A 26,442-nucleotide genomic window follows, 5' to 3' on the forward strand; every position below is an offset into this window, starting at 1 on the left:
GCACCGTTGGTCACATAACAAGAAAAAACAAACGACACTTTTAACGAACCTTTCTTTGGATTAATAAGATTTTTAATTCGCTAAAATTGCTCTGTCATCTTATGAAGCCTAAAAAAATAATCGCAAAAACAGGAATAAACATAGCATACAAAAACCAGTGCAAAATTAAAATTTAGCCAGCGAGAGAAAAAGAGCGAATTTGATTGATTAGCATGGAAGGAGAGCTTTTTGTGAGAATCTGTATAAAGGTTGAACAAAATACATAAATTGTATGGTATACAAAAATAAACCACAAAAAAAATTGAATAAATTATGGCATTTATCAGAGCCATCCATATTTATAGTAGGTTTTGCAATAAATTAATGTTTTTTTACTCTTTGATGTCTACATTCGATCTTTAACAATAAATATTTATGTCAGTATCGATTTGTCTTAGAAAAGTATACGTATTCATAAATAACTGAACGTGATATCTCATAAGCAAACGTTTCACAAAGATATCCGTATTTAGTAAAAGGTCTCAAATAATTCACGATGAAAATCTTTATTCATAAATACAATATAAGGTGATTTATGATACAGCAAATGATACACATTATTCTGAATTGTGGGTTCTATTTTACAGAAAAATAAATATAAAATCTATATTTTATTTAAAATACATAAATATATTTTATTATCGAAAAAGAGTTAATTAAAATATAATAAATATATTAACATAATTTTATTAGGCTTTAAAAATATTTAAATTTCACAATCGTTTCAAACGCATATTTATGAAATATTTTAACTTTTTTTTATGCATTAATTAAAATTTACTTGTAATTGGTTTCCATATGCAATTATTAAAAAATTCGTTCGTTATGTAATACATAACTGAATTAATATGTCTTGCTGCTAGATATTTCTGAAAAATTTAAATACAACCGACGATTTGTTATGCTATTAAATGAGAATAATAAAACGCTAGTGCCAGCCGGAAATAACTGCTGCATCTTTTATGCTATAGCAAAGCAAAGGGTATGCAGATATTTTTGCATATTTAATAATCTAATCTAGGTTATAATAGTGTCCTGGCCTTGTGTAAGGAGTGTTTATTTTCGTTTGCGACAAAGTTGTTGTTTGGTAATATATAAACAAATATTTAGATCAACGTGTACACATTTTTTTTCATGACATGAAGCTGGACCAGGGGATGCGAAGAGAGAAGCGGCGGCTTCTGTGATGACTCACTAAATTCATACAAACTTAGTGAGTTTATTTATAGAGCTCTCAAAGTTTTGATGCCTTAAACTCCGAATTAAATGCATGTAAAATATTTAAAGAGAGTTTCTGAATGAGTGTCTGAGAAAAATGCATAAGATTTTGTTTTTTTGGTAAAGTGAAAAATCACTAAACTTGAATCAACAAATGGCGAATTTTAAAACAGATTACCGCGTATTATTCTTTCTCAAAATTGCCAACGAATACCTTACTCTTTCCAGTTTAAGGCAGATATTATTACTTAATCTACAGAAAAATATTCTTACGGTTCATAATATTATGATTCTCACGCCTGTAAATTTAGCTAATTAATCTGCCAATTGTATCTTTCTATTAGGTGCTACAATTAATGAATTTGAGGGTAATTGAATGTATAAATCAGACAATAGCATATATTTTAAATATAAACTAAGCATTGTTTGATGACCTTGAAATCAGAATTTATAAGATGATGATTTTAAAGGTGGAGTAAGATACTAATGCGATTGTTTCTCAACTGGAATTTTGCGCAAATGCTATAGTTTCCCAATAAAAATAACCCGCCAATCACGCAATGGAGAGCAAGAACTTATCACCAATTGAATCATCGACGACTACAGTGAAAACTCTTGAAGCAACGACCACTCAACGTGCTCTCAAAATTTCAAATTAATTTCAATAAGATGCAAAAGTCACACTATCTCGAAAATATCAAATATATTATTTTCTGTAATATAAAATAATGTAAATTCAAGTACATACATTATATGTTTTTAAAATACAATATTTTTTCATGTCAATTCATGAATGACTTGCATATTTTTTATTTGCCGTAATAATTTTAAGTGAGAAATTATATGATATATTAAATCAGAATTGAATTATCATGCTTTCTATTAAATAAAAAAAATAGCAATATATTTTACCGATATGAATAATATATACACTTTGACAATTTTCTACTACTACACAAATTCAATACATATAAATGCATATATGTATGTTTGCAAAGGCAAACTATTATTAATTAACTAATTGTAGTTTGTCACTGTAATCACCGTTGCACAACATAAAACACTACTCGACAGTTCCTATTACTCACCATTACTCACTCTCAATAATCAATCATCGTAAATACACAATGTCGTCAATTAATATAGGAAACAAAAGTCTGAAAGACAATGTATTGAGCACCGAATGCAATTGATTGAATAATATTGAAGCGAATGAAAATAATAGCGTATACTATATATATTTCGTAAGAATATTCCTTCGAAAAAAGTGAAGTTGTTCACAAATATTTAAACAACCTTTGAAAATGAAGAATAATGACACATCGTTTACCTGTCGTCTAACATAAAATTGACCGAACCTTAATAGACCTGACGTATACCAATCGACCTACCCATCATATACTTTCTAAGAAAATGAAAAAGAACACCAAAATTAAATCTGGTGGAATAGGCGTCGTAAATCTTAGTAAACCTATCTAAGAAAAGATTACTCTGAAATAAAATTCCGAGAAAATAGGCATCGTAAACCTTGTAAGGTAACCTATGTCTAAGAAATGGTAATTCCAAAAATAAATATGTAAAAAAGGTAACGGGAAAATAACTTACGGATCGTCAATGTGAAACGCATTCCTTAGAATAAAATCGAGCATCTTGGAAGATTTTTCGGAGACATCGTTAACGTGTATCTTAAAGCTCTCCACCAGAGCTCAGTCTACAGAAATATTTTTAGCTTGACAATGTTTCGTTTTGGTAAATTGTATAAATTAGCTGAATTTTATAAGGGCCTCAATTTCGGCAAGCTCTTTGGAGCGAAGTTCCAAAATATATGTTTATTAACTTTAAGCTTGAAGTTTAGCTCTAAGCTCAGGTATTTAATGCTTGTTGTTCATTTTACGCTACTGCCCTATTCATTTTGGAGAGCTAGTGACAAAATTTGTTTCGTTTTCTGTTTTAATTTTTATCTCGCTAAATATTTATTTAGGATTTCAGAAGATTTGTGTGATTTATTTTCAATTGGTTTAAGACCGTGAGACCGTATTTTTATTTTTGGGATATTGTTCGTATACAAAATAAAGAGAAACGGATCGTGTAAACTTCCCTAAGGAACTTCAACGGTATCGAGTGTTCATTATTTAGCAAAAAACAAAAATTTAGTGTTTCTTCTCGAGAATTTCTCGAAAAAAATGTTAAATCGAGAAATTTTATAAGCAATATTTATTATATACAATTAAATTTGCAATAATATTTTTGAAAGGTTTACAATCACTGCTCTTTTCTTTTCAAAAAAAGGCAAATTATGTTTTAATAAGGATTGGGAATGACAAAAAACACTTGAACTCGCCTTATTTTTGCTTAAGTAATAAAAAATGATACTCAGATAAGAAACTTTTCCGAATGTTTTTGTGCCAGATGCTTAAAAATATGCATCATTTTTCGGAAGATTGAACGTACTTGAACGACCAAAATTTTTTTGCGATTTTATATTACTCTGACCGGCCGGCGGTTTTATCTTTGCTTTGGTGATCAAAGAACTCGCCCCGATAATATGAAATCACGCATTGGAATCGGCAAAATTCTAAACGATTTAAGATTTTTTGATTATCCAAAAAGGTTTTTTTATTTTGTTTTTGTAAAGCAGCAACAGCTGTTATTGAAAATTGTCCAAAAATTATTATTGACATCCAAAAGGGCCTTAACATTTTTTTTAAAACAATTGTAAAATAGCAATTATGAGCTATGCTCGAAATTTCAACGGGTAATTAAAAACAATTTATATAATCGAAGAAACCAAACATTGATGTTAATAATTAAATATTTGTAAAATCCAGAATTTTTCACCATTAAAAAAAAAGAATTCTTTAGTTATTCTTCAAAAGCAGAAACATATAAAGTGGGAAAACAATTTTCACAGATTATTTAATAGCTTGACGAATACTGAGAACCCATATGACTTCATTAAATAATTAAAATCCATTGTAAAAATTAAAAATTCATAATTTGCGCAACAATTAGGGAAAGAAATTTCTTTCTGCCTTACAGAGAGTAGTGTAAGAAAACCAACATCTTATGGATTAATGAAAAAAAAATCTTAAATATTTTAATCGATCAAACCAACATCAACAGAAAACGAGAGGAATTTTTATACGGCTGAAATTTTTTTATCAAAAAAAAAGAACGCGGATGTTTGATTCCACTTTAGATTATTTTAAAAACAATATGTAATAATTTATCTGCAATACTTTACTGCATTACATACTTTTTTCATTCATCAAAATTTATCGAAAAGTCAGAATGCCTACATAGATTCTATTTCTTAGGTATGAATATATATTAAGCCTAGCAGCTAATCAGAAGTCTTGAATTTATATAGCTTATAAATCCAATTGTCATGATTTATTATTAAAATTTCTGTACTATTTTTCATATTAAAATTAGCGCAAATATGCTCCATAAACTATTAAGTTAATGATTTTCACAGAAGACAAACTATTTGTTAATATTTTTTTCTCCAAAGATACTTTTAAGCTGTCTTATTGCACATTTTGTCACTTTGTGTAAATAGGGGTGAATTGTATGCTTTTTTGAAGATCAGAAAATTAACACGTCCTGAGAATCAGAGAAAAATATGAATTAACGAGAAGAGCAGACCCTTGCAGATTTCCTGATAGAATAGAATATTATTTAAGCATTTGGTTTCCATATGTTACAAGAAATCCACGATTGCTCATATAAGTTATATTAATATGAATTGCCAAAACATGTTGAAGGGAGATTTCAACGAGCTAGCTACGAAAAAAGTGTGGAGGCTAATCTATTTTTATTGTAATTGTCTAAAAATAAACCGAGCTGTGATTGGTCTAGAAGTTTAACTTAAGTCCGTCCTGCTTTCTAAGAAAGATTATCTTACCTTAGCCTTTGACCCAACTGTAGTGTATGACGTATTTATATCTATAGATGCTACTAGAGACATACAATTCAACGATGCTCTAAATTCTAAACTACGAGCTACCTCCCCACGTCATTATTACTGAATATTTAATTTTTTAATAATATATTCGTAATACATGAAAAATCACATTGGTGATATTTAATTAAAATAATAAGAAATCCCACTACATAATTATAATAAAATAAAATCTGTATCAAATAAAAAGATGATTGTAGTAAAAAAATTGTTAAGGAAACTACTTGACACAAAACTTTTGTATGTGTTTGTACATATATGAAAAAAATATATCATAATTCACATTGTCTTATATTATGTGGATAAAATATAGTAGCGTTCAAATACAAGCTAAAATATCGTCAATCATATCTATGAGAGCTTTTCTCGCTGAAAATATGACCTTCATCTTAAATTTTTTCACGAATTTTCCGGAAATATTAGGTTACGATTTTTTGCTTGTTGCGTAACATAACACCAAATATGTCATTTTATATAAATATAAAAAAAATGTAACTCGTGTCGATCGATAGGGAATATGTTATAATATAATGTAAGCATTATTGCTTAAGGCGGATGAATCTAAATAAATAGATACCTGAAAAAGCATTAAGGAATTAAACTCAAAGGGCTTTTTGGGAACCAAAATATATCAAAGATACCATCTCTGTGGATTTTACGTGAAACGGAATAATAAAATAATAATACAAATTCTTATCACTGTAAATCGTTTCCGAGAAATGGCAATATTCGCACGTAAGTGTTTTTCATTTTCGAATATCTTAAATATTGTAAACCGTTAAACGAATATGTAAAATTTTCCAATGTCGAAACATTTTGCATATATTTTTGTGACACATCTAAATAATAAAACGATCAATAACATTTTCTAGTGTATTTCATATATAAACTGATCTATTTTTATTGTGTTTTATAAAATAAATAGCTCGCATTGTCCAAAAAAATAAAGGGTTGGATATTTTGAATTTTTCTGTACGAGTTTCATAACCGAACAAATTGAAAAATTTATAACCCAGATTAAGGCAGACCTTTGCACTAATGAAAATATTTTTATTAAAACATATTTATTATTGTTGCAGGTTCGTGCAAGGAGAAAAGTCGCCATAACAGTATTAGCGTTTGTCTTTATATTCGCTCTCTGTTTTCTGCCATACCACATCTCAATGATGTGGTTTTATTATAGGTAAGTGAAAAAATATTATATATGTACATACATATATTAATTTAATTTTCTACACCAATACATTAATACGAAATTAAATTTAATTCGAGCTTAAGATTGCATGTCTATGATACAATAATAAGTAAAGCTTATACATTATCATGTCTACGCCGCACAATAGTGCCATGTTGTTATATTTAGATTAAGGGTATATTGCGTGAATGCAAAATCGTGTTAAAAATAACGCTCGTAAATTGAAATAGACATTAATTTTAATATGAAAAGGTGTAGTGAATGTTCGCAATTTCTTTGAAAATAGTCGTATTTTTATTTTATATATTGCGAAATCAGTTCTCACATCAGTGTTGCTTTCAAAAAGCTTCCTGTTGCCATAAGCGATTCCTTTCGTTTTATTGTCATACAATCGGTGATAAAATGCTTGAATATGTTCGTATAGGGGCAATAGCCTCAAACGCAACAAGAAAAGGGGCAGAAAAAAACACATAGACGGCAAATCGATGCTCCACATACGATTTTTATATGTAAATTTAGTTTAAAGTATATATTTTATTTTTTATAAATTATTATATTGTTTTAGGACTTTGCTTAGTCAGTGAAATGCTAATATGTCTGAAATATATTTGTTTATAAATATAAATCCAAGTCCATTTTATTGAAAAAAAGGAGCTAATTTTCATTTAAAATTATATTAAAATTTATGTATTTAATCAATTCACAATCATATCTATAAATACCAGTGTAAATTTTTTACTAGTAATTTATTTTGATCAATGATAGCAATTGCTTGTTAATTTTAAAAGTGAGGCATGTCCACTAAAAATAAAATAATTTTTATAAAAATTTAAAAATGTATATGTTACTGAATTTCTACTAGTTACGAGGAAACAAAATTTTTCAAAATTTTCATAATCTCACAGACTTAATGGTTTTACATAGAAGTGAACTAAGAGAATAATGGGATCGAGAAGTTACAGAGAAACGCAAAACACTTGCAGTTTCAAAAAATTTAGTATGCAAAAGATTTTTTTATACACATTTAATATACATAAAGGAAGAGTGGACCGTCCATCCTGATTATTAAAATTTAATTGCTACTATTATTATCCTGATTATTAAAATTTAATTGCTACTATAATTTTTAGTTAAAAACGATTTATAAAAAAAAATCATTTATAATTTAATATAATTTGCACTCACCAAATTTTTCGGCGTCCTTTTTCTGCATACAACTGTCACGGACACATTTATTTTAAGCACTTCACTTTTAGACCACACTATATCAATATTTATATTTATTTTTATTATTTACAATTTTTTATTTATTTAAATATTTTTTGATACATGTAAAAACATTCGAATTTCACAACTTCTGCAAATGTATGCTGTACCTTTCCTTATTCCACATGCAGAACAAACACGACACATTCTTCTCACACATTTCTCCCTAATTTTTATTTTTATTGACTGATGATTTTTAATTTATCCGAAAGCCTTGCTGGTGGATCGATACATGCCACCGGTGGTGGCACGGCAAGATGTGGTAGAAACCGGTGAAATGTCTTCAGAATCGATAGATTCCACTGAATTCTGCATCCATACTTTAGCCTTACTCAAAATAAAATCTTTAAATTAAATTTAGCTGTTAGGATTCTAATTTTGATCGACACGAAAAAAATTAAACAATGCGCTTGAAAATAAATAAAAAACTACCTTTTTTATCCATTCCATTGTTTTATGAAATATTTTACAAATAGGTTACTAGGTAACTAGGAAGTTGTTGATCGGCGCTATCAACAACATTAATATATTTATTATAGTCATTATAAATTGAGGGATATATAATATAAAGCTAATCGTATATAGTAGACAATAATTTATTAGCTTAGCCAAAATTTAAGTTAATTTTATCGAGTGCAGATTTGTGCTGTGATTTGCGCAGCAGATAAATCAATTTTTAGTGCAACAATTAAAATCGTAATGTATAGTTTGTATATGTTATACGTGAATACTTTCATAAAAAAAATCCTTAGGCTCTAGGCGTTTTCAAACCGGTTTTAACTCTGGAATTAAGACGTCGAGCTGAACCGGAAGATGCGAAGAGAGAAGCGGTTCTGCGATCTTCGATAGTCTGAAGTTGGATCAGCCTTTTCTTGTTTACGTACAAACAAAGTACGTACAAACTAAATGAGTTTAAGTGGGAAAGCCTTAAACTCTGAAGTGTAAATTCCAGAATAAGTAGGTTGCCTGCGTTTCTGTTTTTATAAAACGTTACGATGGTCATAATTTTAATAAATAAATATAACATATATCAGTGGAATAAATTTGCCTGTGTGCTTCGTGCGGTCGTATTCCTGTTGTTAAGATCAGACTAGAACCCAAATACAGTTGTATTTTTCGGGTCGACTGGCAAGAAATTAATCACTCGCCGATCGACCAGTTGTAAAGGTTGATGGTTATGAACTATTAAATATCAAATTTAAAATATATTTTAAGCATCTTTGATGGGATTTATATAAATAATTTCCTGCTTACTTATACATCTACAAATGTACTGATGAATGAGTACGTCTATTTTTAAAATCCTAAAGGTATTGAATCTATGCATATATACGTACTTCAGCAATTTTTTGTTCTTCGGCTGACTGATAGTGCAATTCATATTGTGAATCTTTGCATATAAGTTGTTTATTTGTTTATGCTACTGTGAACGTATAAATGGATTTCTTGTTTCAGAAGCACATTTTATATTTCGACACTGAAATAATATCTCGGCAATTTTTAAGGTGTTGTGGCTTGAAAAAAACGCAGAACGAACTTCAAAGCGGTGTTTCTTTTATTCCATTTTTTTTAAATCTATGCAGCATCTATTTGTTAAGCATTTAATTATCTTTGTGGCTTTTAATAGCTTAACTTTGGAACAAGCTTTTGAATCGTTGCAGTGGTTCTGGTTCGTAATCAACTAAAGAAAGTCCATCTTTAAGGCTTTCATCTGCAGCAGAAAGTTTTTTACATGAATATGTTAACATGTCGATAAAAAACAATCACTGTAATTATTCTAAATATGTATTATATATTTTTACTAAGATGAATCGGTTCGAGGGTGATTTTTCATATTTTTTATCAAATAATTAGATCAGGCGGCGATGTTGAAACATAATATATCTTTTTAATTGTCTTAAATATAAGGTTTACAATTTATTTTATAATAAAAAATGTAATTAAATTTGCCCTTAAAGGCAAAATTAAAAAAAATAATTATGTAGCAATTATTTGATAAATATAGCTCTTGTGGCAATTATCTCTTGCATATTCCATGATGATACAATGTATATATGAGTTATTATATTCCATCTGCTCCCTTCTTAGAGTAAAGATAAAATAATTAACTTTGTTAATTTTTCATTATATCAGCAACCTTCTAAATCATTTCATATGTGAGAGGTTGTTATACAATTATATCAATGGCTTTTCTTTTCTGTTGTGTGTTTTAATTAAATGCCTTTCTGCGTTTTCGTTTCAAGTAATTTAACAATCTTCCTTGCATCCGCATTCTTCTTCTTGCTCTATTGTTTGTTTATCTTGACTTGAAGATTCAAGCGTTTTATCTTGCGCTGGTTATTTCTGTTGTCCAAGAGATTTCTTAGCCCTGATACGAATTTGATTTACGGCTTAGGCTTTCATATTTATAAACCGTGTGCTCAGTAAGGTTATAAAAATTTATCAGTCAAAGTATTTTTAGTCATTTTCATTTACATTTACCTTACAATGGCATTAAGCGTTTTAATTTTTAAGTAATACTATTATTATATTTTAGGTGTTTAATTTTAAAAGGCATTTTCACATCATAAATAAAATCATAAAACAGCCAAATTAATGTTTAATAAGTTTTAAACTAAAGGATGCAAAATTCGGGGTGCAAAAACCCCAATTACGACAATGTATCCCCTTTTCAACAATCTACATTAACTAAAGCTGATATCGTTATAACGGCCAAGCAAGTTATGCAGATTACAAGGCGTTCAACAAATTACACAGGGCCTGTTTGTGAAAGTCCCTGCTGAAATTGTATCTACTTCATATACAATTATCAATTAGACTGTATTTAATGTGTACATACATATAATTTAACAACATACATATTAAAACAAGATCATTATAAAAATATAGGAGTTATATCTATTAATATACTGGCGAAAGTTTAGAAAGAAACATAACTTTTTTCCAATAATTAATTGTAATGAAAGTGAAGGTTATTTAAGATGGAAAAGTTAAAATTCTTTGTTGACGGTTTAAGATTGATTCGAGAAGCTGGAAATTTTACGCGCCTAATGAGGCGAATCGGGAGAATTTAATCACTGGACCGTTTAACTTAAAATTTAATGGAATTGTTAGATGAATTTTTATTAGCTAAAAAGCAATTATTGTAATGTAGATAGTTATACTATGCACGAAAAACGTTATCATTAAAAAAACATTAACGCAGTTATATTGCCTATTAATATTTTTAATGACGTTTATAACGATATAAAAGATAGATCCTCCTTTAAAAATTAATATTTTCTTAAATTAATCACCGAAAAAGCAATCAATATATTAGGGTCTAAACCAATATTAAATTTTTGGCGAAAACTTATACTTTAATTCAACATTTCATAGCATTAATAACAATAAAGAGAAGCAGTCCTTAAAATTAGAGGTGGTACTTATACATTTTAACATATGCCCTATTTTTCTCTAATTGATTTGAATATTTATAAGTCCAACGGTATTTATTGTTTAAACTAAAAAAACAGTAATGGGCCAAGATTTAATCCTTGTGGCACTTCACAATATCTAAATATTATTTTTGGTATTGCGAATCATCAACAATAAACTGTTAACGATTCTCCAAATAGGTCCTTGGAATTATTTAACTTTATATTTATTAATTCATAAAGATGATTCTATTACCTCATACATAAATGTCAAAAAAATACTAATATAAATTTTATTTTAAAAAAAATATAATTTGGTTATACATCAACTTTATAATATTTTTAATTTAATGTTTATACATGAGGATACATAAAATTACCGTAATATAAACAATAAAATTACTTCAAAATATATCCATAATGGTTAAGATTTCGTGCAGAATTTATAATATCATTTTTTTATGGATTATTATGAATCGAATATAAAACATTAAAAAAGCCAAAGAGATATTTTTAACATATATCGTATTAAAGCGAATGATTAATAAACTCTCAATTTACATTATTTTAGTATATTATTACATTATGTTAGAATAACATATACACATATTAACAAATATACACACATGCATTATTAATATTATATTTATTTATACATAAGCTAACAAACATGCATACATAACTTTTGTATATTATTCATTGAATTGTATAATGTTTTAATAATGTTTTCATTTTTTCAGCCCAAATGCTATCGAAAATTATAACACATTCTGGCATATATTCAGAATAGTTGGGTTCTGTCTATCGTTTATGAATAGCTGTGTAAATCCGGTGGCTCTCTATTGTGTAAGCGGAACTTTCAGAAAGCACTTTAACAGGTAAGCTTTAATTTTAACTATTGTATAAAAAAAATATTTATTTTATTTTTTATTATATTTTTTAGGATTTTGGTGCATAAGATAAGTTTTTTTTAAGAATAAATAATATATTAAACTTATATAAATATTTTTTTTACATATTGTCAAGCATCCTATAATATTGCATATATTACATATTAATAAACGAAATGAGCTTTAGTAAAAATTTGCAAAATAGTTATTTATATCATTAAATTCATTTTAAAATAAGAATATTAATAAATTAGTACGTTTTAGTTCAATGGTTTTCAGATAATAATATTGCAAATTATTTAAGGCATTTATTTATAATACTGCCTTATAGTATACTATGTTAACATTGTAATGATTGGTTAATTTATTGATAATATTAATTTTAGGTTCTGAATTTACAATTTAATCGCAGCTTTTAACAAAATTAAACTCATTATAAACCAAAGTTAAAATACGCGCATCATAAATTTCAGAAATTTATATAATTATATATTCTACTACATGTAATGAGTTTTAGTAATAATATAAATTTTTAACATAATATTATGAAAATTATATATGGATATCACATACTATATAAACATAATACGTTAAAATATGTTAATTATGAAAGCTTTTTGTAATATTGCCATAATTTTAATGAACATTAAAAAGCCGTTAATTAATTTATAACATGAGCGATTTAGTGAATTTAATAGATTTTAATACTTATTTGTTAAATATTTTGCAAATATGCATGTCAACGAAATATGTATAGAATAGATACTTTTATTAATTTTTATCGTGACTTTTTTAAATATATATTATTAAAGATTTATTCTCCTACGTTTTGCATACAAAAATAATAAGTAAAATTTTCCACAGGGGAGTAATAAATATCATCTTGTTCCAAGTCATATAAATAAGGAGAATGTTTCTATGTAATTTCATAAATTATTCGTTTTGTCACAGTATTTCACCTCGCACATTAAAACCGGCTTCGGCCAGAGACAGTGTTTATGTAAGTATTACTTTTACTGTGTGGAAGGCAAAAAAAGCAATATTAACAGATATTCAAGTGGAACCTTATCCTCTTGGGAAAATGTGAATTTTCATTTTCCATTTATGTCGGTCGCCCCTTTGGAAAACGCAATAAAATCTTGCCATTTTCACATAGACGGCTATTAAAATTAACGAAATGTTACAAACTAATTTTTATGTTTAATATATTATATATAATAATAAAATCCTTGCGATATTATTAGCACTATTTATATTTAAAAACTGATTTATTTAGAAAATATTGTACTGAATTTATTTTTAATAAAATTTCATATGATTAATACTAAACTTTTATTTTTGAATTATAAATTTTTAGTTTTACTAAAAGTTTTCATGGTCCATACACAAATATTTGATTCGAATTTTAATGTTTTATGTTAGTCGTCTAAATCTATTTTTTTTAATAAATTACATTTTTTAAGTAAGAAAATGTACATAAAAAATTGTAAATAAATCACACCTATATTAAAAAAAATCATTGAAATAGAACAGATTTATTTTATATTAAATTACTAATGAAATCGTTGATTAAGATGCAAATGAGATTATTAGCTTAGATTTTTTAAATTAAATGATATGTGTATTATATGCTATAGAGTAGTTTTAAAAATATTAATAAAGTAAAAGATAGAATATTTATGTAAATTATATTCATAGTATAAATCTATGCTATATATATATATAATTTATTAAAAAAAATAGAGAAAATATGTAAAACAGATCTATTCACTGATGAATTATTTATAATACAACAGTGAATATGATACACTGCATTTGAACTAAATGTGGATTTATTTTTTTATAAAAAATTATTTAATATAAAGCTTATAAAAGAAAATTCATAAGAGTACCAGTTAGGAATACTAGTAAATTTTAAAAATACCTTAATAAATTTAAAAAAAAAATCGTAAAAATAGTTTGAGATAAATATTGACAACAATATTATATATGAAGATTTTATACATGATTTTTGAAACAGATAAAAACAATATATGTTTAAATAAAATTAGATTATAAAATATTTGTTCGCCATCATTTAAAATTTGAACACAAAACTTGATTTTATTTAAAATTACGATAAAAGGTATTTATATATAAAATTAAAAATATAAAATAAGCACTGCGACATGGTTTACGGAGCACATTATCTAGGGGCACAGACTCTCGGTAATATATCATCCTCAAAAAGACGAAATGGCAATGGTAATGAATGTCATTGATGTTGAATTGTTGAATATTTCTATTTACTGTGATTTATAAACTTGATTTTCATTGATTGTATAAACGTGCCATTTCGTAATACATAATGTTTTTCTACGATATTTAATAAACAAACACAGATGAGGAAAAAAACAACTCGTAAACTATTCTTCAAATATGAGATATTAATGGAAAAAGTAAGTTTCGCCTCTCCTAACGCAAAACATTTTTTAAAAGAGATTCTGCGACGTCTTTGCATATAGTTTTTTTCTTTCTTTTGTATTTTGAACAAAGCTTTGAACCACATCTGCTTTGTATCGAATAAAAAAATCTATATAATAAATTTTCCCATTGTTTATTTACAACATATATAATTCCCTTAATTTAAAATAAAAAATAAATATGTAATGATTTTGTACTACATTTATAACATTTTGTATATAGTTTTACTGTATGTATATTAACTTTATTTTTAATTTATAGGTACTTATTGTGCAAGAGTGGATCTTCCAGAGATTTGGGGGCGAGTAGGCATGCAGCTTCTTTATCGTTGACTAACTCTAGAAGAAATTATACTCACGTTTCGACGAGACGACATATAGCAACATCTATAAGGAGGTAATATTTTAAAATATCAAACATTTATCAATATAATGCAAGAGCTTTACGGTGAACGTGCCAACATTCCTTTGCTTAGATTTACTCTGTATACATAAATAATCCCAGTGGAGCTCAACATGGATACGCTTTGAGGCAATTTCTATTAATATAGAATATAGTCGTTACACTCAAATATTTATTTTGTATATTCACGTCCAACTTAATATTTTACACACATGATTTTTTTATTCAATAACATTTTTTATTTACTGATATTAAATTATTATATTATATTTTTTTTGTTTATTATAAAAATATAATTGGATCCTTGTATTAAATTTTATAATAAATGTCAAATGTTATGTTTAGAGTTGACTTATAAATAATCAGATAAACCAAATTATTAATATTATTTTTAACAAGATGTATCTTGCTTTCAATTGACATTATTTTTTTTGATCTGAAAAAGAATACTACTTTTTATTACGCCATTAATATATTATGACAAAATTCTTATTTCTTTGTGAAATGATTTTTTATAAAAAATCGAGCACATTTTATTGACATTTCATATTTTTTAATTAGGGATTAATATATTATTCAACAAAGTGAATTTTATCATATACTAATATAGTTTACATATAGTACATATCAACTCTTTAATACTATATTCTTAAATGATATTTACATTTGCTTCCATCGATTATAATATGTTCTTATATAATTCCTCTAAATATAAAATTATATATATTTGCTATATATTAAAGTAACACCTCTGGCTTTTGGATGTTTTTTTTTGTATTGTTTTTTTTTTAAATTTAGGTTTAGCTAAAAAATACATTTTTTATAAATGAACACGAAAATTAATGGTTTAATAGTACATATATTATCTTTAACTCTCTCTATTCCACTTATATGCATATTTAAAATTTTACAATTAGTAATACTTAAAGATATATTATGACGACGAATTAAATAATAAAATGCCTTTTTATTATTATTTATTTTTAGCTTAAGAACGCGTTTTTATATTTATAAACTTAAAAATAATGTATATTCCTAATTTAAAAATAATATTAAAATATGTATACTTAGGTATAAAAAAAATACTAAATTATTAATGGTTGCCAGAGATTCATCACATATGCTGTGAATTAACAGTTAAGTCATTCGTTAAAATGTGACACGTTTTCAAAAGCTCGATTCGTTGTACCGTGAACATGAAACCGTCGACATAGTCGAAACGTCAATATGTTTATGGTTCAGTATAAATATTTTATTCGACAGCTTTAGTTAAATATCTGCATATACATATGTATAAAATATATGTTATTATTGAATTGTTTTCTTCTCATAAATAATTTTTCTAAAATTTCTAGAGAAAAATGTCAAATCGATAATTGTTATTTCTGGTGAAATTTTTTGGTTCATCGAAAAATTTTATAAAGCATTTTTTATTATATTAAATTAAATTTGTATGAATATTTTTTGAAGGCTTACAACCACTGCTCTTTTTATAACGCTGCATTCATGCCTAAAATTGTTTACGAAATTTTCACACTTAAGCTCGCCTTATTTTCACAATAAAAAAAGACACTCAGATAAGAATCTTTTCTGAAGATGCTCGTACCAGATGTTTGTAAACATACATACATTCTCAGAAGATCGAAAATATTTGATTTTCTATTACTCTAACCGTCCGGCGGTTTTATCTTTGCTTTGGTGATCTAAGAACATCAAAAAGACGCGCGCTAGAGACAAACCGTTCGACCTAAAAATAAATTAGGATGTAAATAAAAATTATTTAAATATTAATATAATATTTATATTGTTAAGGGTTATAACCATCTGTCCAATTAATTACATATTGAACGATCACCATTACGACCACTTAAACAACGAAAAAATGAATCTCCCACACTACAAAATTATTGATTATTTTATGAAAAATATGACCACACAACACACAACAAAAGAGAGATCACCACTTATTTTTATTTTCAACGTAAAATTGAATGCAATTTATTTATTCCGTCTTATTAAAAATAAAATAATCGCTAAGCCTTACAAATTGAATCGTCAATACTTGGCTGTCAAACGCAAACCTAACTGAAAGCAAAAATTGTCGTATTTTTTAATTAACCTCGTCTGAATGCTACGATCGAATATTATAATGAACGCTTAATTATAGCATTGAAATTTTATTATTATATTGACACAATTAGCATCAACACAATTTCTATATGTTGCCATGATGCGTATACCGCACGCATACGTATAAAAAATAAAGTGAGTACGTCTGAATAACCAGGGGCGCACAATCCTGGATCGAATCGAAGCACACGTAAACGTTAATTATACGAATATTCCGTTTCATAATCTCGAAATGTGTTTCGCGGCGGTGGAGCGTTGACAACGACCAAATCGGATTAGGTCCCAAGAGACCTAAGCGCATAAATCATCCAAAAGGGGAATTTTATTTAATAATGAATTATAATTTCGATTATTCAGACGTTCGCGTTGCGTAATTCGTTACGCAAATTTGACGTAACACACTTAACGTGCGTCACAGAATTGACTAGTCGATTAGTAAATAAGTTTTATTTCAGGTTAAACGTAAATATTGCGAGGGTTAATAACTAAGCTAGGATTTTGTTTTAAGATTGAATTATATTTATGATTTTTTTATTGCTACTTATGGGTTTTAAGGCCGAATAATCAGGGTTAATAATTTTGCGGTATGAGAGATTTCTCTTTTTGTTTTTCAAGTGGTCGTTATAGTGATCTCTTAATTTTTAATTATTAGTGAAGATGGTTAAAATAATATTAAATCATTTTTATTTATATTTTTATTTATTTATAACAATATATCATAAAAGAAAATATATCAAACTAAATATAAAATGTATTTTTATTACTTAAGAATATATATTTAGAAAAAAAGTGTACAAAAAAAGCAATTTAATATACGTGTAGCTATTGTAAAGTATATACTACATTTAATTAAAGTGATCAATTTTAAACTCATATTTCTTGTACAATTTATATTTAGTAGTATTACACTAATTATATATAAAAATAATATCATAGCTTATGACATAATACAATTTTTTTATGACCCAATTTATTTACAAATAATCTATATATAAATTTAGAACAAATTACATAAAAGATACGATCCATTAGATTATATTTCATTCTATTAATTTCAATGGTGTCGAATTTAATGCTAAAATTGTATTACTAGTATTACCTGTAATTGTAATAATAATATGATATATTGTAAGATATTATCTGACACAGATTCATTTAATTTTGATGTTAATTTTTGAATATATTATAAAGTAGATAAAAATATATTTTATAAAATTAATTAAATACTCCAAAGTATAGTCATATACTTATTTGTATGTATATATGTATTCCCTTCGCTCGTTTTATTATATGTATTAATTTTTAGTGCTCAATTTGTCGACGTTAATTTTGGAGTGAAACTGTTCTTGTACAGCATTATTTAGTTTATATAACGCCTTTTATTAATTCGTAAAATACTATATCTATTATTTTTTTTATTCGATTTGTTATAAGTGTTATTAAGCCACTTAAATAATAGTTTAATTTAACTTATATACAATCATTAAACAAGATTTATTTTTTCAGAGGAGCGCCAGAAACTTCAGTGACTATTTTGGGAAATGGAAATACTCCGTTGTATAACAACAACGACATTGTTTGCAGTGAGATGTAATATATAAAAAATTGTATTAATTTTTTTAATAATATGTATTATAGTAACATGAAATATTTCTGTGATTATTATTTTTATGAAATATTATATTTAATAAAAGTTTGTTTCAAAATTTTAATAATGTAATATTAGCATTTACCATTTGAACATTTTCGACGAGCTTCAAAAATATTAGAATATTATTTTAATATTAGAAATTTATTTTAATAATAAATGTAAATTATTAAATATATATAATATAAATAAAACATAATTAATGGTATGTACAAATCAATAAGAATTGGGGTACAAGCGCTTAATAGTCAATATGGTTTTATTGTAAATAATTAATAATGTTTGTAATGTAATAATGAGTAATAAATTAATAAATTTAATAAAATGTAAATTAAATTGCATATGATAATAAATATATAATATATAAAAAAAAATGTTTTAATTATTTAAAATATATTATTTCATATTCAATAATATTTTTTTGTGTTATGCGAAATAAATTACTAAAAAAAAATATTCCTTCAAATACAATTTATTAATTTTTTTGTCGTACTTAGACATAAAAATAGTGATATATATTTTTTACGACACCTATGCGAAATATATTAAGAAAAAACAGCACTATATATGATGATATACATACCGCACTCACTGTTAAAGATGATTTATAAGAACACAATTGAATTTTGATTATTGCAGGAAAGGCAAATTTTATGATCGATCGATTTGGCTCCAGAGTAATTACGTTGTGTGTAAAAATAATCCAATTTCCAGACGATCCTTCAGGGCGGTTTTAGAGAAAAAATAAAAATAATAATTTGAGTGGGTCGAAAGATGGTATGCATGTCATTTTTGTCTCTAGGGGATGCTAAAAACCTGTACGAATATATTTAAAACGTTTGTTTGGTTCTCAAATAAAAATATGTATATATACATAAGTATATATAAATATGTTTGAATCTCAATTGTATATATTTATTTATACATATATACAAAATAATAGAGCCTTAATTGTACTTTAACAAATACTTTTTTTTTCTAAATATTTTATAATTGTATTTTATTTCAGCATTTTATAATGGAACGTATTCGAATCTAATTTCAAATAAAATACATTACATTTTTTATGAGTTTTAATAGATTGTTTTCATAGAGCGCTGGTGGAGAAGCTGGCGCAGTGATGATGTCAGTGAGATGTCCTCAGTGGTCTAATATGTGGCGTGGCAGCGGTGGTGCTCGTATGGAGGAGTTTCTCTCGGAACGTGAGCACTCATGACAGTATGTTGTCCTCTTCGAGTGGCTGTTGGTGACTGCCTTCTCTTCATTGGAGTCCAGGCTTAAATATCTGGGCTGCAAAGCTTGCTAACCATCACAATTATGCAGCGATCATCTAGCCAATCACTGCAGTCTTTTCTTAGAACGGCGAAATAGGTATACGCCTTTAAAAAGCGACATTCGCTTGATAAGCATTGTCCACGGTTATACTGTGTTGCAACGGAAATCTTGTCGATCTGGTGATTTATTATATTGCATCAAAAAATATTCTCTCAATGACGGAGAATATTTACAGTAAGAACAAAACTCGTGCTATTTATAAGATTTCTTCTGGTCGTAACGAAGGCTTTTGTGTGTGGTTCATCATTCACGATATTGTATTGTTTTCTTGTTTTGAGAATAAGATCCTTTCAAACATAAGCATCTGTGTGTGATCGCCACGTTATCCTTGCTTAAAACATCCCAAAAGTCCATTTAAAAATACAAATGCTATCGAATTGTATTAACAAATGACAAGTGCATGGTTGCCAAAATCTACCGCTTGTTTAAAATCTGACTTTTTCGCAAATATTCTAGTAAGAATCTCGACAAAAATAAACGATACTAATATCACCCTAAAATTATTGTAAGCTTGGGCAAAATATTAAAACCACATTTACTCATAGCAATAGTATATAAACGTTTTACTTTCACTTATCATTCACTTTTTTCTGAACTCATTCCGACAGCGCTACTATTCATAATTTTATATTTGATAAGCATCCATTAGATCTTCCCGAGTCGGAACATAAGAGAGTTCATCTGAACTCACACCAAATGGAGCTACGCCGAGAAGACCGAGAAAGCAGCCGCTTCTCTTTACACGACATCCCTGATCCAACTACGATTACGTGCAACCAGATCTTTATAGCAAGATAAGACTACGTAACTTCACGTATAATAAAAAAAAATTAAACAATAATATTCATTTATAACTAAATAACTGCCTAAAATGAACTTTCTGTGTTTGTAAATACATAAATAAATTATTAGATAAATATTACATATAGTGGTTTTTAAGGAACTAAATACATAAGTAGTAGCATATTTTTTTATTTAGACAAGAATATTTAAAGATGCTGAATAAATATTATTTAACATATAAAAGTTATTAATTATCTGTCGAATACTAATATATAACACTAATAATATACTAAATAAACGATTATAATTTTTTCTAAGGTTTTTTTATATACTATGAAATGTAATGATGTAAAACACACAGTATAGTCTTATTTATTTATGCAAGGGTTAAAAATATAATAGAAGCTTAAAAAAATATTGTATATGCTTTAGAATTAAAACATAAACAATAAAAATTTTCAGTACGAATCTACATATTATTTAAAAAACAATAATTTACTAAGAAGTGATTTTTTGAATTAAATATTGTTTAACATAAAAATTGTATCGTATTAATATATTATTAAATATATTTTTAAGTTAAAAATTACATAAGATAACAATTTATAACTTTCAATTTATATAATAAAAGATCATTTTTAAATATTTTATTGTAAAATTAAGAAAAAATAAATACAAATAAATGAAACTATTATAAATTTAAAACTGCAATAATAAAAAATCAAAAATGCATCTATTGCATTATGATAGGCGTTAGCCAAATGCATTACAACGGTATTAACACAATCTACAACTATTAAGTGAGACACAATTTTTTTGTACTTGTTATCTTATTAAAATATTTATTTTAAAAACATTTACTCGTATTATTAATAAATTTATGTTAAGTTTGTTAAGCATTATAAAATAATATCAGAACTTTTCATGTTTAAAGGTCAAGCGATAAAACTTAAAAATAATAAGAATCAAAGGTTAAATAAAAATATATGTTATTTTTACCCACATTAAACTTATTTTACAAAAAGTAAATAAAAAGTTAATTTAATACTCTAATACCATCTCACACATTATAACAAATTAAACAAAATACATTAACATTTTCCAAATTCATTACTCAGCCGTATATAATTTTTATAGTACTTCAACGAGCTTTATTAAGCTCTAAATTAAAGCACTTAATTTATAATATTAATCTAGGACATAGCTTAGATTTCAAAATATCGTTAAAGTTGTCAGTACGGACACATACATCCATAATGATATGTCGTTTAATCTGTCCTATGTAAACGTTTAATTAAATCACCTTTGTCACGTAGGGGGGTATTAACGAGGAAATTTTACGATAGTAATATCGTTAATGGACATGTGAAAAATATTGCACAATAAGTCATCGCGTGTTTTTAGACAATTTATTGACATTGCCTTTAATGGCATTTTGCTGTTTGGTTAAATGTATATAAACATTAAATATTGATAAAAATAAGTAATGAGCATTTTTTTATATTTTATTATGTCTGAAGGAAGAAAAAGTTTTTGTAATAAAAAATATTGGTGAATTTACAAGTTTGCATCGCAATATTTTTAATTTATTATTATTTACCACAATAATTGCTAAAAAATAAAAAATAGTTATTAGGAGCAAAATATAAAAAAATAAATGTAAAAAATGACGTGCAAAAATTACTACGGAAACGATGCTATTTTTTATAAAATTATATATTATAGCTTTTCTTATCCAGCAAATAACCTAAATGGGAATGAATAAATCTTGTTGCTCAAATTTGTTTAAGATAAGAAAACAGTATGTATTTCAGGTGAATTGTTTTATTTTTATATACCCAACATATTTTTATTTATTTAATTAAATATATTATAGAATTTATTCTAATTACTAAATTGAATAATTCATTGGGTAAAAAAAGTGTTAAAGTGCTTGGAAGATTAACAATAGATTTATTATTATAAATATAATGTTAACATCTTCAGATATGACAAAAACAGCTGGTTTTTATTTAGTAAATATGTTTCATTTGTATGTATCAAACTATTTGTTGATCAATCAAACATTATAATTAACGATCACAAAATCAGAACGACAAGGACTGATATTCTAAGATAAGTTACTTAACTTTAAACTTTAAAAATTATAAATATTACATTTTAATGCTCTGATAAATCACTTCGCTTAAACTGTTTCTAGTGAGAGATTTTTATATTAGACTTATTTTTATGACCGATACAATATGATGAAAACAAAAAGACTCAATGAGATCTACCGGCATAACGATTTTTCGCTTTAACGACGTTTTGCCGTACACTAGTAAACGACGTGTTGTGCGAATTTAATGGAAAGATAAAGTAATGCGATCCTAGAAAAAGCCATTTCAGCAAAGTTTATGGGATCACACCGCTATTTCTTAGATCTAATATGTAAAGGGAAAGACGTCACTTTTATTAGTTTATATGTTGTATATAGTACATACTAATCTTTCTATATATCTAGGGTCGCTTCTTAGAAGGAAATGAGTAAATATATTATTTATCCATTAATAGAGTAATTATTTATTAAGAAGATGCGTGAAAGTATAATAAGTAATACACTAGTGTAATATAAAAAAATAGTTTGAGTAATTGCTGAAAATTTAAAGTCAAACCGTCATTAACGACATTTTTAATTTGCTTTATGTTAGTTACAGTTCGGCTATAGTAAAATATGTTGCTTTTGTGAATTAGGGGTAAATATTTAATGCAGTAATTTTGTTATTTGGGTTAGTTCCTAGAAAATAATCAATACTTGTTTATATATGTACATATAAATATGAGTAAAATATTGAATTAATATCAGTATAAGAAATATTTTTTTAATATTGCTAGCATTGTATATTAAAAAAACTGTATTTAAAATATTAGATAATAGCTGCAGTACTATTACTTTTGTAAATATGACTTCAAATAAAATTGTATAATAAGTAGTCAATTTTATATTAACGTAGAAATAACATACTTTTTATTTACATTGTTGTATCTTCATATAATATTGTTTTTTAAGATAAATAAGCAAATATAAAATATGAAGTATAAGATTTGTTCCACATAGACGCTATAATACCTGAACTACACTCTCTGGAAGTTGGCCAAGGTTGGCCAAGGGCGGAGAATATAGTGGGTTACTTCGTTCGAGTTCGGTCTAAAATCTCTCGGAAGTTGTCCGAGGTTACCGAGAACGGGAGGTAAAGTAGAGGTAATTCAGTCAACTTGGCCAGCTTCGAGCGCTTCCGAACATTGTCGGCAAACGGACCGAAGTCAAAGAAACCGAAGTCGGAGCTGCTCTTTGAGCGCGAGCGGTGAGATACTTCCCCTTTCGCTCTCTAGCGTGTTAAGTGACGAGAGTGAGAGAGATAATGATATGGTTTTTCGCACACTGAGAACGAGTAGCTTGGTTCAATTTCAGTATGCGCGTATCACGCACGTCGAGCGCTGCATCGTAGTCACGTGGTCAAGTTATACTATCACATGCTTATTTCAACAGACTCTTACTGACATCTTTGAATATTTTAGGGCACCAAAAGAGATTAATTATATTTTTGATAGTATATTCTTTGAACAGATATCGTTATTATATTTTTTTTCATATAAAATTAAATAATTAAAAAATAAATAGTGGTACTTGGTTTTGTTAAAAAAATCGTTTCGAATATCACACCATAACGAATTCTTGGAAAGTCACAGTTGTGGTGTTCGTATTCAAAAGTATCATTTTTATGCCTTATGGCATTTTTCAAAAACCGACAAAGATTTTGCGTAAATTGAATATTTACGACCGAAAATTTTTCACTGATATTGTACTGGTGAGTGCCCACACAAACTTTTATAATTATTAGTAGCGTAATTTTAATAATATGACAATTTCAAAATTGCGATTATTTGGCAAATTTTTCGATCGCGTGCACATATGCCAGCTGTACATGACAGCAGCCGCCGTGCGTACGTCATTCACGCCCGCCGTCCGGACGGCATATGAAATTTGTGGCAGTGTGGCCGCTACTCGGAAGTCGGCGATCTTGGCCGACTTCAGTTGAACTTCGGTTCGGACAACTTCCAGAGTGTAGTGCAAGCATAAGATAAGACCTTAATTTATTATTTTAATAAGCAACTTCTTTGTTGATTAAATTGATAAATATTTTAAGAAATTAAGCTTGACAATTCAGACCCTTAAAGCATGGGTCTTTTCAACCGATTTTATAGTAAGAGAAAGACATTTATATAATATTTGAGTGAGACATTGCTTATGTAGCAAAAAATCAAAATTTAATGTAAAGTGTAATTGGTAAAATTATTTTTATAAGAGGGTTTTTAAATTTTAAGCGAAACTTGTATATACATTTTAACATAAAACACAAATATTTATTATAATAATAAATAAATAATAATTGTACGTGTCATTAATTCCCATTTTTGTGTGTTTTTGACAATGTTTTTATTAATATATATTTTTATACTAATTAATAAGTAAGATTAAACGTAAATTTAAATACTTGAAAATTATATATATACATATGTATCATTTATTAAATTATGCTGCCATCTATTGGGCGCTCATAAAAAACACAAAAAGCACAAAATTAATATAGGGTCATAAATAATGGAGCATAACTTGGATAAATATGAATATTTATAATTGACTTATGAACCAAAATATATATCTGTGTTACAAACCAATCGTTTTGAGTTTAACCTTTTATCTATGATTCGAAAAGAATAAACGCATTTAAGTATCGGTTTCTAGGTTTTATATTATATTTATTTATTATATATTGCATATATAAGGACTGATACGATTCGATATTGCTAAAAATTGAGCTTTGGAACCATCCAATAAACTCGGCTCGTGCATTATTACCTACAGAAGGAAAGTAGGGTATCGTATGTACGAATATAAAAATTCCGACACACAAAACGTTTTAGGCATACCCTCTAACTATATATTGTAAGGGTTAAATTCTGATCTGAGCTGATGAAAGATAGACGTTATCGATTCAACGATATAGGTAATCAGGTAAATTTTGATCTATATATTGATTTTAAAAAGGCGATTGAAAAAGTATGCAATGCTATAATTATAAACATATATATTAAAAAAAATATTAGATAAATTAGTTTTTATTCAACAAAAAATATATCTTAACATGATAATTATTATTTAGGTCTAATAGCATTAAAGTGTTTTTTTTTTCATATTTTTTATAATTTTGGATAATCCTAGAAATATCATTAAATATTTTCTTAGGCGAATTAATTTTGTAAAACTGTATCTATCATTATTCAGGCATTCTTTAACAATAAGTTATTATATTTATAAGACGATGATAGGAGAAGAAAATCCCTCTAACCTTATTTCTCCATCGTCTTATTAACCAATTATAAATTATGGTTCTGTGCAAACAACAGTTTAATCATGTTTTACTTGAAATATAGCTGTACAATTAATTGTCCTCGCTATGAAGCATTGTAAATAGTTTTTAAAGCGATTCAAAAGTCAGGTGTATCTATTGAATGTTCTGAGTGACCAAAATAAAATAAATATTGATATAATATTTTGAAGGCTCTATTGAAAATTAAGAACACTGCTACAATTATCATTTGCTTTCAAAGTTGTGTATGTTTTTTATATGCAAGGCATTGAATTGTATTTG

General features: G+C 26.7%; 1 protein-coding gene across 3 annotated transcripts in view; it reads left to right on the plus strand.

The window, feature by feature from the left end:
• The window catches only part of LOC148237078 (neuropeptide CCHamide-1 receptor-like), a 98,932-nt gene extending 80,025 nt beyond the window's left edge, over positions 1-18,907 (plus strand). For all 3 annotated transcript variants that reach the window (XM_088183480.1, XM_088183479.1, XM_088183481.1), the window contains 4 exons: positions 6,301-6,404; positions 11,839-11,976; positions 14,713-14,847; positions 18,490-18,907. In XM_088183480.1, coding sequence (XP_088039606.1) covers positions 6,301-6,404; positions 11,839-11,976; positions 14,713-14,847; positions 18,490-18,577 — 465 coding nt within the window. In that variant the 3' untranslated portion in view covers positions 18,578-18,907. The remainder of the gene's footprint in view (positions 1-6,300; positions 6,405-11,838; positions 11,977-14,712; positions 14,848-18,489) is intronic.
• Positions 18,908-26,442: the final 7,535 nt, after the last annotated feature.

Source organism: Plectrocnemia conspersa, unplaced genomic scaffold (assembly GCF_051122295.1).
Source record: "Plectrocnemia conspersa isolate PC_06_02 unplaced genomic scaffold, ASM5112229v1 ptg000003l, whole genome shotgun sequence".
Lineage (NCBI taxonomy): Eukaryota > Metazoa > Arthropoda > Insecta > Trichoptera > Polycentropodidae > Plectrocnemia > Plectrocnemia conspersa.